Below are 20,445 nucleotides of genomic sequence, written 5' to 3'. Positions count from 1 at the left end.
TTAACTCATTAGCATTGGGTTAACATTAGGTTAATTTAGCACTATCTTGAGTTAGCGTCAAATAACCTGATGTTAATTCATATCTCATCTAAAGGCAGTATTAAGCTTCCTCTGGTGCCTGAAATATTGGGAGGTGAGAGAAAGACAGAGAGAGAAACTAGCCAGAAAAAACATTTGTTTGTTTGAAAGCCCCTTCGTCCTTGGAGCTATTTACCTTTGATTGACAAAATGTGCCCTTAAATTTTAACATAGATGGTGGAAGATATCTTCTTCCAAACAGGTTTGCCAAAACTAGAACTAGTTTTGTCATAACAGAGTCAGGAAACCGTTTGGAGTCTGTAAAAAATATATACAGTACAATCATTAGAGGCAAAATTATATTAAAGCTTCATGATACTGTAGAGTTTGCCTTCACAGATGCATTAAAACAATTATAAAAGCAGCATGAACATTTTGGGAGAAATAGATTTAAAGAATAAAAATAAACTTCCCCAATTCTATCCCAAATGTAATAATGACCTAATTACTACTTATTGCTTACATCGCGAAATACAGTACTGTAAATTGAAAATATGGAGGAACACAAAACTCCACGGATAGGAATCACATTTCTGATAAGAACTAATATGAACAAAAGGTAAAACAAATTAAAATATCTGTACAAGTCTCGGAAAAATGTTAAATATTTCTTTATTTTGGAAATGTTACTATTGGCAGAGGCCAGTAGAGAATTAATACAGGACACCACTAGAAATAAAATAAAAAAGTGGAAAGCAAAATGTTCCATTTTTTATTTTTTCTCCTCTTTTTCTTCCCCCTGGTCGTGTCCTTGTATTTCAGTGTCTCCCCCCTTTTTTTTGCCTCTCCTTTTGTGTATCGCTCTTGTTTGCCAGCTACTATATATATATATATATATATATATATATATACAGTGTTCGACAAATCCCCCAAAAATCTACTCGCCCAACCAAAAAATCTACTCGCCACCTAGTCCTGCCCCCAACCCCGCTTTAAAATAAAATATATAAAATAAAATACTTTTAATAAATTCCTAGTCAGAACAACATTCGTTTTTGACAAATGTATTTATTACATTATACTACAATTAGTCCTTGTTACGTGTGTGTGTGTGTGTGTGTGTGTGTAAGTGTGTAAATGTCAGATCTAGAAATAAAAGCCACAGGTGAATGACTAGTTTCCTGAACCCCTTTGTAACAGGGGACTTATCCCTGTTCAGTAATGTGCCTTTAATCTAGCAGTGTGGTAGTTAATTACTAAATACCACCTGCCTGATTAGATTGTTTACAAAAACCTGTCTGTTCAGACAGGAAGTGACTCTCCTTAGCTCTGACTGAGAGCTGACCTTTGGAGAGACAGAGCAGAGGTTCTTGAGTCCCAGGAGAGACTGACCAAAAGAAACCCAGATCTCTGGAGCTGACCAGTCTTGAGCTCTGCCCAGCAGAGCTGATTTCAAGACACAGGGAAAACTACTACACCTGAAGCTGAACCAGGAAGTGAGAAGATTTTCCCTCCAAGAAACAGATAAGACTTTTATTCTTAAGAGACTGCTTATATCTGCTTATTTCATGCTATATGTTTTGGGCTGCGAGAAATGCTTGACTAAGGGAGATGTGAATTATTGCATAGTGTTTCACTAGAAATACTCCCAAGTGAATAGAAGCTTTGTTCCCCCCCCCCCCTGTGTTTGGATGGATTTCCTGATGAAAAGGAAAAGGCACATTAAAGCCTTATTATAATTTCACATTATAAACGTCTCCAAATTGTGTACCTCTGTGAACGTCCGTCTACATATGGTGTCCGAGGTGGGACAAGAGGTGTCTTTGTAGTTAAAAAGGACCGGAGATTTTTATGTGAAATTTTTTTTAATGCTTTTTGCCTACAAACAGTCTGAGAAAAAAAAACCTCATGCACCAGAGATTGGAATTAAAGGGATACACACCATTGAAACCACACTGCACTGAAACTTATAAAAACCCAGAAGAGACTGCTGAAGTAGCTAAACCTTAATTTGCCTATCACAAAGTGTAATATGGTCATTGAAATAGGGGTTTTGCCTTTCAGCCATAGTCAGGGTTCAAGAAGTGAGTCAGTCCTTAAAAAGGGATAGGTGTTTGTTGTTTTCAAAAGTTTCGCTGAAGCAGTGAATACAGATGGTGACCCACGAGTGGTACGGATTTTGCAAATAAAGGTTGCCACACCGCATAGGACTACCAGCTGTGAATGGAGTATATGCAGAAAAGTGTGAAAATTGATACAAGACTGTGCTGAAGCAGGGGAATTTTTAGCAAACAAATGCTGAGTGTAAAATTGCCCTATAGGGGAAAAAGTGATTTCTGAACTGTGTAAAAGGTTTTTCAAAACCAATTGCTGAATGTTGAGTCACCCTGCCGGGAATGAAAGAAATAGTATACTGCAAAGAATGTTTTTTTTCTACAAGTAAAAAAGTCTGCCTATATATATCTTGGGAGCAAAAACAGACACCCAAAGTGTGAAGTGTGAATGCCATAATACCCAAAGATGAGACTGAAAATTACTGAACTCAGGCAGAAAACCAAATTCTGTTGCTGAAGCGGGGAGATTGCACCCTGCAAGAAAATGGTGTAAAGCAAATAGATTTTTTTAACCTAGCAACTGCACAACGTGTATACCTGATGAGAGAAAATGCATGCACAGTACTGCTGATATTGTAAAATTTACCCAAGAAAGAAAAGTCTACAGAGATGCCTGTGAGAGCTACGACCTCTACAAGCAAAATATGCCCATCTGTAGGACTACCACAATTGGGGTTTTTTGCAAATACAGTGGCAACAGCTGCAATAGCACCTCCTGAGGTCAGGAAGAAAATTACACCTGATAGCCTAAAAATGGAGGACAAGATGCAGCGTTCCTGTAATGAACTCTACCCCACGGAAGAGTGGCCCTTCCAGTCCAATAAAGAGGAAGACATCTCCTACGGGGAACCCGAACCGAGTCACACCCACAAAACACCCCAAGAATTGTGGGGTGCCTGAACTCGGCACGAACAGAAAAGACCGCTCCCTCTGATGGCGAATATGATCAACAGGAGACAGAGTGGGAGCAGCAGATGACCCAATATTTCTGTCAGCTAAAGCAACTGCAAGAAAAGCCTGGCGTATATAATGAAGCTGCTAAAATTTCAAATGAAGATGGAGACCCCAATATCCCTGAAGGGACGGTGTCATCCAAATCAAAAAGGCGGAAAAAGAAAAAGAAAAGCAGTTCTTCACTTACCATGGAAGGAACAGACACGTCCGCAGATCCTGTGGAGGAAAAGGGGGACCGAGTTGCCCTGCAGCCTAGAGAAAATGGAGAATTCGTCCCACGGTTAACCGAATATCCAGAGGGCCCAAGGCAGAAGTCGTGTACCCCAAAGAAGTGTCTGTCCGGTGCCAACAGTGAGGAACCCTCAACCAGTCATCCCAGGGAAGCAGAGCCAGAACCAGTGAGTGACGATCCCTTGACCAGCCCTGAAGACGCCCTGAAAATTGCCAGGCATGACTGTGATCTGCTCTGTGAAGAATTAGGAAGAGAGAGAAAAAATAATGCTGAGCTACAGAAAAATAACGTGAGGCTACAAAAAGATGTGCTCACAATTTACTCTTTAGCCAGGACAGAATTGGACGATCTCAAGACTGAGCTAGATACTGCAAAGGCTACTATTTCCGCCATGGATGAAAAGCAGAGCCAATCTGATAAAATGGTGGCTACGCTAAAGCGGAAGTATGAGGAGGCACTGAAGCAGATGACAGTCTTCCAGCAAGAGGTTCACACTCTTCGTATAGAGCTGAATGCCTCACAACAGGAGGTCAACAGTGTCCGGACAGACGTAGACCTATCTCAGAAAGAGGTTCAGACACTCCGCAGAGCACTTGATGCCTCACATCATGAGACCAACAGCTGCCGCAAAGACCTGGAAGTTTCCAGAAAGGGACTACACAGTCTTACTGAGGAGCTGGACATTGCTAAAGAAACTATTGGTAATCTTGAAACAGATCTCAAAGTCTCTCAGAAGGAGCTTCAGACCCTCAACCTAGAGAAGGAAGTCTCACGCCAGGAGATTGTCATTCTCAAATCAGATGTGCGTAAATGGAAGGAGGACTGCAAAGAGGCCCTGAAGAATACAGAGACTGAAAAAGGAGAAAATTCAAGATTAAAAAGAGAAAACTTAAAACTGAAAGAAGAAAATTTTCAGCTAACAGAAGAAGTCAAGGAAAAATTTGATGCAGAGCACCGACTGCAGAACCAACTGCAAGGTCTGCGTACACTCCTCCAGTATGCTGAGAAGCCGCAAACGCTACAGGAAGAAAAACTGCAGGCTGCTAAAGAGGTACAAGCGCTGCAGGAACGTCTGAATACCCAGTACGTCCCCACAGAGCAGTATGAGGAGCTAAAGGCCACGCTGCATGTTTTCAGAGCATCGTTGGAAGCGGAGCTTCGATACCAGGTGACTCTGTATGAGAGGGAGCGTGAGATGGCTCAGAAACTGAAGCAGAGAGACTGTTCCATTCCCTTGAGTCAGTACACCAAGGAAAAAACAGATGCAGCGGCAACCTTGACGACAAAAATTACAGAGCTCCAGAATATGAAGGAGACTCTGATACAGATTTCTCCAATACGGAAAAAGGTATTGGCTCTGCCCAAGCACCAGTATCCCACAGTAACTAATGCCTGTAAGGACAAGGGTACAGTGAGAGTTGGGGACTCCACGCAACTTCAAAACAAAAGTACGAAGTTTGAGCCACCACAGAAAGCACTAGCCAAACCTACAGCTGCCCAACAGGCAACAAACAGAGGTAGGAGTGCAGAATCAAAGCCAGAAGAATCCTTAGCTGAAGAAGCTGAACTGGTGACTCCGTGGTGTGGAGAAGCTGCAGAAAGATCACTTCAAGAGCTGAAAACTCTAAGGGCTAGTCCTAACTGCTCTACAACTGTTGCCATACACTTTGTCTACAAAAAGAGGAGTGCCCGATGCAACAGAAATCTCAAGACCGCGCACGCGATAAAAAGACTTTACGTGGAAAAAGTCCTCCTCGAGCGACTGAGGAGTGCTGATCTCAAGCATCTTCGGGAGGAGACAAAAATAAACTGGAGAAAGGGCTCCAATCCCAGCGGGACAGAGGGTTCTCTTCCTCCATCCACTCTCATTCAAGTCACAGAGATATCTAGAATGAGAGTGGAAGGATGGGCTTTGGCCGTGGTAAGCCCGAGCTTCCCACAAACAGGGGAGGTATGTAACAGGGGACTTATCCCTGTTCAGTAATGTGCCTTTAATCTAGCAGTGTGGTAGTTAATTACTAAATACCACCTGCCTGATTAGATTGTTTACAAAAACCTGTCTGTTCAGACAGGAAGTGACTCTCCTTAGCTTTGACTGAGAGCTGACCTTTGCAGAGACAGAGCAGAGGTTCTTGAGTCCCAGGAGAAACTAACCAAAAGAAACCCAGATCTCTGGAGCTGACCAGTCTTGAGCTCTGCCCAGCAGAGCTGATTTCAAGACACAGGGAAAACTACTACACCTGAAGCTGAACCAGGAAGTGAGAAGATTTTCCCTCCAAGAAACAGATAAGACTTTTATTCTTAAGAGACTGCTTATATCTGCTTATTTCATGCTATATGTTTTGGGCTGCGAGAAATGCTTGACTAAGGGAGATGTGAATTATTGCATAGTGTTTCACTAGAAATACTCCCAAGTGAATAGAAGCTTTGTTTCCCCCCCCTGTGTTTGGATGGATTTCCTGATGAAAAGGAAAAGGCACAATAAAGCCTTATTATAATTTCACATTATAAACGTCTCCAAATTGTGTACCTCTGTGAACGTCCGTCTACACCCTTAACCAGTGTCTGAACGTCCCCGCTTCACAATATCTAAAGCAGCAATCCCGCCTGGGATCTTACCTGATCCGCAGTCCCTCAATGTCCAGGTACCTCATTCCCGCAATGTTATAAGTTGGAGGGGAGGTGTTCCCTACCTGTCTTCTGGGTTAGGGGGGATTCCGATGTCTTCCGTGTGAAGCTTGAGTCAGATCTGGAAGAAAGCAGTATAAGTTATTTTGGTGTAGTATAGGACAGTTAAGATATATAGGGTAAATAAGATATCCAGATACAGAGAGGGGGGAAGAGAGGGGGGCAAGAGAGAAAAAGAGACAGAGGGGGGAAGAGAGGGGGGCAAGAGAGAAAAAGAGACAGAGGGGGAAGAGAGGGGGGCAAGAGAGAAAAAGAGACAGAGGGGGGAAGAGAGGGGGGCAAGAGAGAAAAAGAGACAGAGGGGGAAGAGAGGGGGCAAGAGAGAAAAAGAGACAGAGGGGGGAAGAGAGGGGGGCAAGAGAGAAAAATAGACAGAGGAGGGAAGAGAGGGGGGCAAGAGAGAAAAAGAGACAGAGGGGGGAAGAGAGAGGGGCAAGAGAGAAAAAGAGACAGAGGGGGAAGAGAGGGGGCAAGAGAGAAAAAGAGACAGAGGGGGGCAAGAGAGAAAAAGAGACAGAGGGGGGCAAGTGAGAAAAAGAGACAGAGGGGGGCAAGAGAGAAAAAGAGACAGAGGGGGGCAAGAGAGAAAAAGAAACAGAGGGGGGCAAGAGAGAAAAAGAGACAGAGGGGGGCAAGAGAGAAAAAGAGACAGAGGGGGCAAGAGAGAAAAAGAGACAGAGGGGGCAAGAGATAAAAAGAGACAGAGGGGGGAAGAGAGGGGGGCAAGAGTGAAAAAGAGATAGAGGGGGGCAAGAGAGAAAAAGAGACAGAGGGGGCAAGAGAGAAAAAGAGACAGAGGGGGGCAAGAGAGAAAAAGAGACAGAGGGGGCAAGAGAGAAAAAGAGACAGAGGGGGCAAGAGAGAAAAAGAGACAGAGGGGGGAAGAGAGGGGGGCAAGAGAGAAAAAGAGACAGAGGGGGGAAGAGAGGGGGGCAAGAGAGAAAAAGACACAGAGGGGGAAGAGAGGGGGGCAAGAGAGAAAAAGAGACAGAGGGGGGAAGAGAGGGGGGCAAGAGAGAAAAAGAGACAGAGGGGGGAAGAGAGGGGGGCAAGAGAGAAAAAGAGACAGAGGGGAGAAGAGAGGGGGGCAAGAGAGAAAAAGAGACAGAGGGGGAAGAGAGGGGGGCAAGAGAGAAAAAGAGACAGAGGGGGGAAGAGAGGGGGGCAAGAGAGAAAAAGAGACAGAGGGGGGGGGAGGGGTTAAATCCTCTCTCTCCAAGAGAGAAAAAGAGACAGAGGGGTTAAATCCTCTCGCCCCGGGCGTGTAAATGTATATGATTGTCGAACTCTGTGTATATAGTGTTCCCACTATCCCACTATTTTTTTCTCACATCCGTGCGGGAGCTCACGGATAAGTATCTCCTGAAATATGTTCAGTGTACTGTATCTCTGAGTGTGTCTTCACATTGTATTGTAGGGTTGATATCCCTTTTATTTGTTATCTCAAGTGAGAAAAAGGGACAGAGGGGGAAGAGAGGGGGGAAGAGAGAAAAAGAGACAGTGGGGGGAAGAGAGAAAAAGAGACAGAGGGGGGACCAGAGAGAGGGGAGACCAGAGAGAGGGGAGACCAGAGAGAGGGGAGACCAGAGAGAGGGGAGACGGGGTGACTGACTGACCAGGGCAGGGGTGACTGACTGACCGGGGCAGGGGTGACTGACTGACCGGGACAGGAGTGACTGACTGACCGGGGCAGGAGTGACTGACTGACCGGGGCAGGGGTGACTGACTGACCGGGGCAGGGGTGACTGACTGACCGGGACAGGGGTGACTGACTGACCGGGGCAGGGGTGACTGACTGACCGGGGCAGGGGTGGGTGACGGATTGGGGGGGGGGTTCCTCTGGTGTCACACACATACTCCCATATTCCCATATATATATACACACAAACACACACACACACACACACACACACACACACACACACACACACACACACACACACACACACACACACACACACACACACACACACACACACACACACACACACACACACATATACACACACACACACTCCCATATATACACAGACACACACACACACACACACACACACACACATACATTCCCATATATACACACACATACACATACACATACACACACACACACACACACACACACACCCATATATACACACACACACAGCGATATATACACACACACGCTCTCTCCCATATACACACACACACACACACACATTCTCCCATGCACACACACACTCACTCTCTCTCTACACACCTTTTGTAAAGGCCACGACCAGCACCACCACGCTAAAATCTCCTGCTCCGCGGGGACCTGAGGGGACATCCCCGCTCCCATCTCCGACCGCGCTCTCTGACGCGGGACCGGGGGTAGCGGGGGGGGAAGCAGGGACATGAGGGGGCATCCCCGCTCCCATCACCCGCCGCGCTCTCTGACGTGGGACCGGGGGGAAGCGGGGGGGCAGGGGGAAGCAGGGACATGAGGGGGCATCCCCGCTCCCATCACCCGCCGTGCTCTCTGACAAGGGTCCGGGGGGAAGCGGGGGGGAGGGGAAGCACGGACATGAGGGGGCTTCCCCGCTCCCATCACCCGCCGTGCTCTCTGACATGGGACCGGGGGGAAGCGGGGGGGAAGCAGGGACATGAGGGGGCATCCCCCCTACCATCTCCATAACTGCGGGCAGCAGGAGCGCCGGGGATGGGAGGGAGGTGGGGGAAGGCACAGATAATACTTACTGTGTCCTCCAGGGGAAAAGAATGGCCGCTCGTTGGGGGCTGGCTCATATAGAGCCTGGCTGCGCGCCCACAAAGCCTGGGAGTGCGCGCCAATCAGCTGTAAGGTAGGGGGAGTTTTTTGTTTTTTTCATCGCGAGCAGAGAAAATTAAAAAAAAAAAACACGTGTGCTGCTTGGGCCAATATTTACTCGCCCGGGGGTTAAATCCTCTCGCCCCGGGCGTGTAAATGTATATGATTGTCGAACTCTGTGTATATAGTGTTCCCACTATCCCACTATTTTTTTCTCACATCCGTGCGGGAGCTCACAGATAAGTATCTCCTGAAGTATGTTCAGTGTACTGTATCTCTGAGTGTGTCTTCACATTTTATTGTAGGGTTGATATGCCTTTTATTTGTTATCTCATTCTGTATCATTGTACATTCAGTACTGTTCTATGAGCTAATATATTTTCTTTTGGTTTTATTCTGTTTTGGGTTCTTGTGTATTACTTTTCTATACGTGTTCGGGCTACCAATTTTTGACTGTATGTATGAAGGTTGTTCCGTGATATCTTGCGTATGACATGTTGCATACAGGAATTATACAATTTAAATTAAAACAGAATTTGTATTTTAAATGTTTTACTTGTATTAATATAAAATATTAGTTGAATATATTTTGGAACAGCATGATGTGACAATATTAGATTTTATTGATGTGTATAATGAAATCTGTACATAGCATTCACAACTGTGCATCATGCAAATCCTATTTCTTTGCACTAATATATTGGTGTAAGAGATGTGTGCAGAGGTATGTTAATGGACTGTTTAGGGTGAAATTAACACATGGCTTTATTGAGCCTGTTCCTTTAAACAATGTGCAGCACAAAACATAAATGGAGTAGGTTTACTTTTTGGAGAATAACTAGACAGTAATCTGTGGCTGGCTGGATAGACTAGTTCCCAGTCCCAAAAACATATACTATATTTCTCAGGGAGCAATATATAAGAAAGTCTTATCCAGCTGCAAGCTTTGCAGTCCAGCCGCTCCCAGGTATATCAGTCTGGTCTTTCCTCTGTCAGCACCATTGTGTGCTAAGGAAAATCTCCTGCATTTTCCTCCCAGGAAGCTTTTTAAGAGTTCTAATTAGCCATCTGGAGTATGGTTAATTGCCTGGCTAAAATTAACCAGTTCCCTGCTGGATGTAGAGGCTGTTTTTCTTAAACAGGGATAAATCCCTGTTACGATTGGACAAAAAAAGTATTTTTGATGCCCAAGGAGCACATTGTGAAAAATTAGGTTAGTACAAAGGTGCAGAAACGCGCATTATTAGTTGTTGTTTTTGTGCATCAACTTTATGCCAATATTCAATTTGTGACTCTTTGTATATAGGCCCATTTCCAGCTCTATTTAATGGCTACGTAACTCTCATTAAATATATTCTCTTTTAAAGATCGAGTTGCTAATATTGTACTCTAGTTTTACTACAAGACAAACATTTGAATTTAACCTGGAGTTTGTTTCCGACCCATTTCTTATTTGGATCGTCTGTAGGTACAGTACTGTAGTAACATGATATAAATTTGTTATTTGCTGTTTCCTTTGATACACTTATAGTATTTTCCGCAAAGAAAGCATTTACATTTTTTTATGTGTACAAATATTGATACATTGAAGCAAAGTACTCTGTATTCAAACAATACTGGCAAAAAAAAGGGCACAGACAAAGAATAAAATAGTGCTAAAATAAGCTGGTTATGAGAACAATTTGTATCCTTGATTTTGCTCTAGATTTAAGTTCTGTATGCTGCAATTTTAACCCTTGGAAGAATTGCCTTTATTTTGGTCTTTTTTTTTTAGGTCATATTTATGTAGCATTATACTGTTAATGGTAAAGAAAAATATCACATCTATTTCAAATTCGATACAAAACAATTACAATGTACCTGTACTGTCTGTCTGGCACAACTGGTGAAACAGACCCTTTTCAAGAAAACTAACAAAGACAAAATTGGATGGTTCATGGTAATGTAAGTGGGATGCCAGTCCAGTAAATCCCATTGGGTTGCACTCTTGATCCAAATATCCCTAAAAAAGCAGATGGGTTTCATGAAATCATATGGAGAACAAATTCTAATTCATTGGAATAAACAATAGTTCTCACATAAATGGCTAATTTTCTTTTGTGGCTGGATATCAGTAGTACTGTAGTAAAGAGACAGGCATGGGTTAAAACTGTTTAAAACCGTGCATAGAGATGAAGTGAGCAGGGTGTGTGTGTGTGTGTGTGTGTGTGTGTGTGTGTATATACTGTCGCGGCCGAGTTTATTCTAACATTTGCCCGGTCTCGGCCGCAACAGATACCGGGCGCGCGCCGAGGTTTCCCGTGCGCGCGCCGGAGCCTCGGAAGATCGGTCCTCCGATCGAGGCACACCCCTCCCCTCTCCGGGTCCACCGGGTCCCCCGGAGCCCCCCACCGCCATCCCCCACATTAGAGGAACCCAGGGCTCCCTTGGGGAGCCCTGGGCACGCGCTCCATGCGCGCACGCTCCCGATGAAGCGTGACCGCGCATCGATGACGCACGGCACGCCGAGGGAAAAAAACGAGCAAGCCGGGAAATCTCCCAGCTTGTGGCACTAGCCAAGTAAGAATAAAGTGTGCCGCCTCTGTATATATATATATATATATACTGTATATATATATATATATATATATATATATATATATATATATATATATATACATACATATATACACACTCTTTGTGTGTCTCTTAGTACAAGAGATTTGCAAACCTTATCAAAATGCATTCACAATTTTCAAATTTGATTCCTAGCAAATTGACTACCAGCCCTTTAGACAAAAATCATCACTGCCATAAGAAGAGGGCTCCATCATCTTGGGTGTACAGATATTTTGCTCTGCCACCCCAGCTAACTTTGCATGGTCTGGGAAAGGTCCATTGAAGCATATGTAGGGGAAAGAAGGGATCCACCTTAGCACAAGCACCGGTGCATCAGCATAATGTATGGAGACCAGGAAACACCACTTTCACTTCCTTTAAACAAGCCACAGAGTAATCATCACCAGCACTACCATCCCACCACCATATTAGAAGAGCCACCACCATCGAAACGAGGGGAAGCCATATGTCCAGGGTCACTTAGACAAGCACTTGTTCTCCTCCTGAATCAGTGCTGTATGCCCATTCCCCATGACCACAACTAGCATCATCCAAGCATGGACTTGGGCTGAGAACAGAGGCAGGGCCAGGACATTAGAGTGGGAGACACTTAAGGCTCTCTCATTATTTAGAATAGAGTGCCTATTCTGTAAAACATTCATTGTGGTTGATACACCCTACTGGAAAACACATGTTGAGGTGTTATCCCACAGTGTATGAGAGACATCGGCAAATGTGGGAGAGGGACACACAGGGTTGCCCTCCTCCAACATCCTCATCATATCATCATACTACGCTACTACCACCAAGGGGTGGACACTTACAAACTGGTGTTGGTGGTGGTTCACACTAGTAAATGTTGCATGATAGCACTGGTCATCATCTGAGCTTATCTACGCTCTGTCATTACCAGTCCCTGACAACATGTGGTCTTCCAGTATCAGTTGTTTTACCTGGGCTAGACTAGTCCCACCCCAATTTCTCATCCCCACATGCATATGTTGATCATGTTGGTATATGTTGGCCATCAAGTCTCAGGTGGTACTACTGGTGGTGGTGATTTTGGAGGGGCTTATAGTAGACACTGGGGTTGGTGGACTTGTGGTGGTTGTGGGTATGTTACTAGGTTTTGGCCATTGGCTACTATGATGGAAACATCATCGATGTTAGTTTCACAAATACTACACAGGGATAATTTCTCCGTAATTTGAGCATACTGTAGCATCCACCACCAGCCGCCTTACACCAATCTGTGGGGTGTACAGTTGTATAGTGGTTTGGAGAGGAACTTATTGGAAAGCGAGTCGGCATTCCAAAGGGAGAGAGAAGGGAGGTTGACGAGGGATGGGTATGAGGTTAGAGAGGTTGACCCCAGAAGGAGTATAAGCTGTATGTGGGAGACAAAGACATACATCAATATATTGGTCATTATCAAATGACCATAATTGTCCTAAATTTTGTTAGTTGCAAACAATTAAGCATGTGTGAAGTCATGGAAATATCTCAAACACACTGATGACTGGCACTACATATGGAATATGTTTTATAAGTTTCTTTAATTTGACACTGCCACAAAATGCAAAGTAATTACTGTATAAATAGTTATGCGCTGAATGATTTAAAGTATTCTGGCTGCAAATGTAGGACAAAACTAGAGCAAAAAAAAACATGTTTATTTACCCCCTTCCCCCCCCCCCCCCCCCAAAAAAAATCCAATTTTACCCTACTGTATAGGAACTTTTTTTATTTTTCCAGATTATGTTTTTGCTCTAGTTTTGCCCCACTTTGCAACTGGGAGACTCTGATAAATAACCCTGTCATGTTTCTACTCATTTTAGTGTTAGACCACGACCAGTTATAGTTGTTCTGGGATAAAAGGAATAATAAACTTTTTCACAGATACATTAACTGAGGCCAATAAAAATGTTTTACATTCAGTCTGTAGGTTAACTATCTGGTCAATATTATATTAAGGAATTCTTGTTACCATACTGGAAAATTGACTATGTCGCAGGACACTGGGTATGTTATTAGCCAAAATAAATCTTACATCAAATTTTTTTTTCTCATAATTATGGTCTCCCAGTTATGAATGCTTCGACGTTAGCGCATTTCTGGATAATGCAGAAATTAACAGAAGAAAACAGTTATAATTTGAATGGGCTCAACTATTTTCATTTATCCATGTGAGTACTATTTTTTCTTCTATCAAAATAAATTTAAACCACATATTAAGATGAATAAATCAAATCATTAAGATTTTTCACATACCTCATGGATTAAGAAGTGCAACGAAAATAGAAAGAACATCTTTAACATTTGTGTTTCACAAGGTTGTTTGAATGACATCATGGAATGCTTCAATATTGATAAAACCTAATTAAAAGCACATACTATTACTGGTGATATCAATATAATGTATTATAATGTTTTTGTAAATTGCTAATATAGTCTGCAACAAAGCACAATCAGAGGTTAAAGATGTACAAAATAACATGTTACAAGCAAACATATAGTAATAACTTTTAAATAATATAAAATAGATAAAAAGGTTATTGCAGAGAATGGCTTATAAAGCAAATTTATTTATACTAAGCAAAACGGATTACCATTGCTCAACCAATAGTTCAATCCTTAATAATTCAAAATGAAGAGGTTCTAGTGTTGTAGTCTTCAAAGGGCTTGGTTCCTCAGCCCTTCAAGGTTCTGCCAGGGAACCTCCAAATATGTGTACAAACGAAAAGAAGACAAACACAGATCTCTTTACATAAGTTTGAAAAGTAAATGTATTAGGCCACAAGCCCCTAGTCATACTTACAAGTAAGGTAATTGAAGTGCAGCAAAGGAATAGACAAGTAAATAAGCACCACGTTAAGGACACTGTTTCTCACGGTAAGGACACTGTTTCTTCAATTCACAAATCCGTGACACACAACACCTGGATACCGTTCTCGTAGGGGTCACGTTATGATGCCCAGTCGTCCTTCCCGGTTAGTCGCTCGTCAGGGGTTACCGGTCTAGGATCTGCATCTCAGGAACACTGCTGTCGTCTGCAATAGCAGGGCTCCCCGCACCGTGATCCTCTAATTCCTTCCGGGTTGTTGCTCCCGACACTGACGACTTGCAACTGATGTCTACAGCATCATCTCTGGCTGTATGCCAGCAAGAAACAGCTATTCCTTCAATTACTGCTGCACTTCAATTACCGTACTTGTAAGTAAGAATTAGGGCTTGTGGCCTAATACATTTACCTTTCAAACTTACTTAAAGAGGTCTGTGCTTGTCTTATCGTTTGTACACATCATTTATACAAAGCCCATTGCTGGAATATTATTCAACTCAACCATATATAATAAAATCAAAATATTGTCCAATATGACTGTACTGTAGGCAATCACGGAACAGGACTCAAAGGCAAAATGTAGGTGCAAAGTCTGTATTTTGTCACAAATCCCACTGAAATATACCTGCGCTAGGCAGAGTTTATATAATAATCTTAGTTGCCTCAATTATGGGTATGTCTGTATCTGTCAGTCACGTTTCAGGTACACAAAATGCTAATTTTCTTTATGCAAGTGTGTCAGTGCGGACCACTTTCTTATTTCATACACTAATAAGGGCGGAAACTCACACTTTCTTGTTACATAGTAGTAAGGGTGGGCACTCACACTTTCTTGTTACACAGACTAGTAAGCGTGGGCACTCACACTTTCTTGTTACACATAGTAGTAAGAGTGGGCACTCACACTTTCTTGTTACATAGTAGTAAGGGTGGGCACTATCACTTGTTACATATGTAGCCCTTGTTCCCCCGTATCCGGAAAGGAACTACCAATGCTGCTATTACCTGTTGGCAACCAAGAGGCCTGAGTCTCTGCCACTGGGAGTCTGGGGTGATTATGGTTCATCTTGATGCAGCGCCTCCACCTGTAAGGATTCCCAACGTGGTGGGATAGTCCCTTACAGGAACAATAAAAATGATACACACACAGACAGGTATATAACAACAACCTTTACTAAACGCAGACCCCCCGTACCCAGTACTACACAGTAATTAATATAGGCCCCAACCTGATACCACCAGTGAGTGTCCCCAAAGTACATTGGGTGCCAGGCACCAATACCCTGATGTCTCTTCCTCCCAATGTCAAGGCCCACCCAAAGTGTTGGAGATAGCGCTATCCCTTTTAGTGTTGGTGCACTTAGTTGGGTACTTGCCCGGGAGCTCCAGTACCCGGGTTATGCAGAAGAACAAAGAGGATCCGTCTGATCCAACGTTGTCATCCGCGTGGGGTGAATTCTGGTGTGAATAATATCACCTTACAGTCTCTAACATGGAGATGGTCTGGTCCAAGACCACAGGCCGCAGTCACCGTGTGGCATCTCACCGGTGCTGTACCTGACTCTATGTAGCTACTGGGGAAAGATCCCTAACTATGGGCTTTCCCTATAGAAGCCACAACCTACTGTGAGTCGGGGGCTAAGGGGGGAGATCTGGCCTAGTCCAGGGAAGCACTTCTCCCTGGACATTACCTGCTCCTCAGCGGTCCCTCTTCCGACTGACGTGGCTCTCCTAGTGCGCCAAATGTATCTCTTGGTGAGCATGGGAATCAGGCCAAGATATTGGCTGCTGCAGCCCATGAGTCTAGTAGCCCCAGGGGCTGCTGGGGATTGTAGTTCCCATGCAGAGTGTTCCTGCAATGGCCGCTGCTGTCTGGGTGTACTGCGCATGCGCGAGGAGTACCAAGATGGCCATCGCTACTCTGAACACCCCCTGGACATGCTCGAACTGTTACTGTGCATGCGCGGTGTTTCCAAAATGGCAGTGCACTTACCGGCATCCCGCCGAAGCGTTCCGGCGACCGGGTCGCCCCTACTATGCACTGCAACCCCCGGCACTGGCCGGGTGCACCCGAGCACCTCCCCAGTCCCAGCAAAGGTATTTGGGGTAAAAGGGAACCAAACAGAGGAACTGGCTACACATAGACTAGTAAGGGCAGCACTCGCTCTTTGGTTCCAAAAATATTTTGTGTTTTGTTTAATGAACTTTTTTTTGTTTGTTTTATGCTAAAACGCATAAATTATTTATATATATATATATATTCATTAACCCCTTGAAAGCCATAGTGGCCATCAAAACATGCCTTCATGGTCGCTAAGGTAGGCAAGGGTTTAAGACAAATACAATGGGTAGTAAGATAGTTAAACTATGTCATAGAGTACAACTGGTATGGCATTAAAAAGTTAAGCGCCTCCTCCCCCTTTAATCTCTGGGGTTTTCTACCCTCCCTCCCCCCAGGCCAGTACCTTATAGGGGGGGCAAGATTTGTTGGGGGGGGGGGGATTAAGCCACCTGTAAGGGTCATGGGGGGTGGGGGGAGGTGGTTAACCCCTTGTCTGCCATAGCGGTTGTACCTTTATGCATACAATAGTAAAGTAGTTAGGGTATTTGTATGAGCCCTTTGGCTACCTCAGTAACCATGAAGAGATGCATTATAAATAGATCCTTCCCTTTATAAGAACTTGTTTCACCTAGAGTCTTTTTGTTGTTTTTTGTTAATGTACTGGTCTCTGTTCTGTGAAATTCAAAACAAAAGTATTGCTGTCGTGTAGTATAGCTGAACATTATAAGCAGATACAAATTAAAATACAAATTGAAAGTGTTAAAACCTAGTGAATTTTTTTACAAACTTTTGGAATCCTGATTATCATGAACATCTGATTTCAGTATGACCTCCAGGGGTTAATATACAGGTCTTGTCTACAGGAGATTCACATGGCGTCCTACCAGGTATAAAAAACGCCAAGGATGAGGGAATGTGTCCTAGACTGACCCAGTGGTGTTTGGCAGTAGCTTCAAGTAGTGAACTGCCTGGTAGCCAAGCAGTCAGTCGTTATCACACAATAATTCAAGATACAGTAAGCAGGCAGGGTGACGGTGTTGGGGATCTTAAACCGGGGCGTCTGCTTCCCAGTTAAACCTCTGCAGCTTTCCACTTGCAGTCTCTCACATGGCTGTCTGTGTATGTGCCTTCAGAGCCGCACCTACCAGGTATAGCCATGACCAATAAAAAAGGCATTAAGGCCCAAGTTAATTCAACAGCCTGCTGTGAATATGCATTGAGGTGGTCCACATCTCTGTTGCATATTGTGAAGATTGAGATAATGTGTGTGGCTATCATCACCTCCATTTTGGCCTAACCGCCATTTTGAGTGTTCGCTTGTATGTATGCCAATTTGTTTCATTCGTGAATGAACTGTGAATGTTTGATTCTGCAGAGTATCGCTTCTGGATGTAACCCACCCTTGTGTAATTCCTACGAGTCATGTAATAAATTGAAATAGCATTCATAAGGTTTTTCCTGCCTTAGATAATTTCTGCTGACCGTAGGAACTGTTTTCTGACAGCTACAGTGCATACGGGGCTGGACAGAGTAACTCCCTTATGTCACAAGGTTAAGAGGCCCACATTATGGTAAATTATCGATAAGAATATAGCGTATGCAGCATATTTATGAATCAACCAATATGTATTTTTGTATGTCATCATATTATTATTTATCTCTAAGCCAGCCCCCTTAAGGGGTATATTACTCATTTTGAAATGTATAAAAATGTGATACCAATCAATATGTTGGCAGAGGCCTGAGTTCCTTGTTGGAATTCTTTTCTCTCAATTATGCCTTGGTACAGATAAACCCTTTGAACCCTTGACTCATTGATTTTATTTCTACGCTTTGACAATATCATTAAAACTAACGGCTATCTTAGCATTAAGACAGGCCATAACGTTGTGTTATTGAGAATTGAATATCCCTGTTAGCACTTAATGAGCCGTTAACTTAAGTTAACACATCATTAGTCACTAAAAGAGCTTCTTGACACTACCCCTAAGTATTACACTGGGGAAAATATTTTAAAACCAGAAAAATTGTAAAATTTAAATTCTGCAAAAAGCAATATTTTGCTACAGCTATTTTATTAAAACTCTTTTTATTTAATGTTGTAAAGAAACCCTCTGCCCGCCCCCCCCCCCCCAAAAATGAAGATATCTAACTCAATTTTCTCAAGAAAAAATATTTTGATCATTATTAGGGACTGTGTATGTGTGCATGCATGCGTGTGCGTGTGCGTGTGTATTAATCTCATCAAATCATTCCCTAACCGCCTGCAACCAGAATTGAAGCAACTACTACCTGACAACCCAGGAGTTGGGATCTTCTACATGCTTCCCAGAATCCACAAACCAGGAAACCCAGCAGACCAATTAGAACAGGTATGGATACACTCACTGAACAAATCTCATGCTTAGTGGAGAATATCCTCAAACCTTTAGTCACAAGCACCAACAGCTTCATACAAGATACAACAGATGTTCTCAATAACCTTTACAACCAGTATTGCTGACCTGCGGAAGAGAGGAGAACTCTCGAAAGCTTGTCCTTTGATTTAATTGTTATTCCAAATAAAAAAGGTATCGCCTAATACTGAAGAACTAATTTATTCTGCAACTGGACTAACACTGCTATTTCTGTGTGTGTGTGTGTGTGTGTATATATGTAGCCCCCTGTAAACAGAACGGGCTATACATATCTTTCTCCTACTGTGGTAAGTCCTGTTAAGGGCAGGCGACAGTAGTAATCATGGGTTTTCCCCCTTCACGCCCTGCCTTGAGTGATAGATGCAGGCCCCTGACTGCAGGCATGAGACAGAGGGGAGGTCCTGCTGACATCATGAGAGGTGGGGCTGACTCTATTTAGGAGCCAGTTCCTGTGGGTGCCAGTCTGTTCTAGTCCAGTCTAGTCGAGTTCGAGGTCTAGTTGGAGTCTCTCCTGGGAGCAGGAGAGAGAGAGAACTCTGGCCTATACAGTTGGAGAGTGAGCAGAGCTCCGGTGGACCAATGCCCCTCACCCTGATGAGGGGGTGATGGGGAAGATCTATCCCCACCCAGAGGGTACCCTCTGAGGTGGGCATTGGGGTATTGAGGCCCCTCACAGACCATCCTGTCGGAGTGCATCTTGGAGGAAAGGAGAGGAGAGGAGAAGGCCTGTACACCTTTGGAGTGCCTTGTGTGCTGCTGCTGCTGTGTGCTGCCAAGGCTGCTGTGTGCGAGCTAGAGTCAATAAAGAGACATTGCTAATTTTACCAAAGAGACTGTGTGTGATTCTGGAGCATCCACCCTGGGACCAGGGTTATTTCTTCTATACGGGTCCTACCCCATATCCCTGGGAAGGAATAGAGGATGGAGGCGCTGCACCACCACTAAAGAATGAGGCAACTACCCCAGAAGCCTGGTCCTGTGTCCCAAAATCATCGCGGGAAGCTCATGCCCTCCTGTTACCGGCAGGTACGCATCACTCACGCACATGTAGCCAGCCCTCACACACCCTAGATATAGCATCTGTGTCTGGGGGGGGGGGGGGGGGTGATATGGGTTACATATATATATATATATACACACACATACTACAGCTTACCTTAGCTTTGGCATCCTCCTTGTCTTCTGCTTTTGCTGCCAGTAGCATAAGTCGCAGGACCAAACTGATGCTCAATGGAAACTGGCCCTTTAGCTCAGGGACATTGGATTTCATAAGTTTTTTTACTTTAGGCATTGGAACATTGAAAAAGAAGACACTTCCCAGCAAGTCTTGGCCTCGCCTTCCAGCACGTCCTGACATCTAGAGGGGCACAAATATATATATATATATATTTATATATTCTTTCTTTATTTTATGTTGTTGTGTAGAACTAGAATACTTCATGAGTACTCTCAGGAAAACTACAACTTCCAGCATCATTCAACATACTGTATTCCTGCTCTGAGGTTAGAAGCTCCACCAGACAGCTTTACTTGACTATGTTCCAGATAGGTTGATGCGTTTTGAGGTTTATTCATTATTCTGCAATAATTATTATTGATTGTTTGAAGCCATTTATGTGATTGGCTATTGCACTTTAATGAACAAACAATACAGAATGATGGTGTACTGTATCTATCTTTCTGTGTTTATAGGAACCACATTTTAAATTGAGACACCAAGGGGGAAAGT

General features: G+C 43.7%; 1 protein-coding gene across 8 annotated transcripts in view; it reads right to left on the bottom strand.

Moving 5' to 3' along the window:
- LOC142501655 (putative ATP-dependent RNA helicase DDX60) overlaps positions 1-20,445 on the bottom strand; it is a 362,879-nt gene that overhangs the window by 23,632 nt on the left and 318,802 nt on the right. For all 8 annotated transcript variants that reach the window (XM_075611796.1, XM_075611815.1, XM_075611833.1 and 5 more), the window contains 4 exons: positions 19,873-20,073; positions 13,667-13,771; positions 10,658-10,799; positions 215-336 (listed from right to left, as the gene is read on the bottom strand). In XM_075611796.1, the coding sequence (XP_075467911.1) occupies positions 215-336; positions 10,658-10,799; positions 13,667-13,771; positions 19,873-20,073 (570 nt within the window). The remainder of the gene's footprint in view (positions 1-214; positions 337-10,657; positions 10,800-13,666; positions 13,772-19,872; positions 20,074-20,445) is intronic.

This window comes from Ascaphus truei, chromosome 1 (assembly GCF_040206685.1).
Source record: "Ascaphus truei isolate aAscTru1 chromosome 1, aAscTru1.hap1, whole genome shotgun sequence".
Classification (NCBI taxonomy): Eukaryota; Metazoa; Chordata; class Amphibia; order Anura; family Ascaphidae; genus Ascaphus; species Ascaphus truei.
Note: the sequence above shows the minus strand (reverse complement) of the source record. Positions and strands in the feature narration are given on the sequence as shown.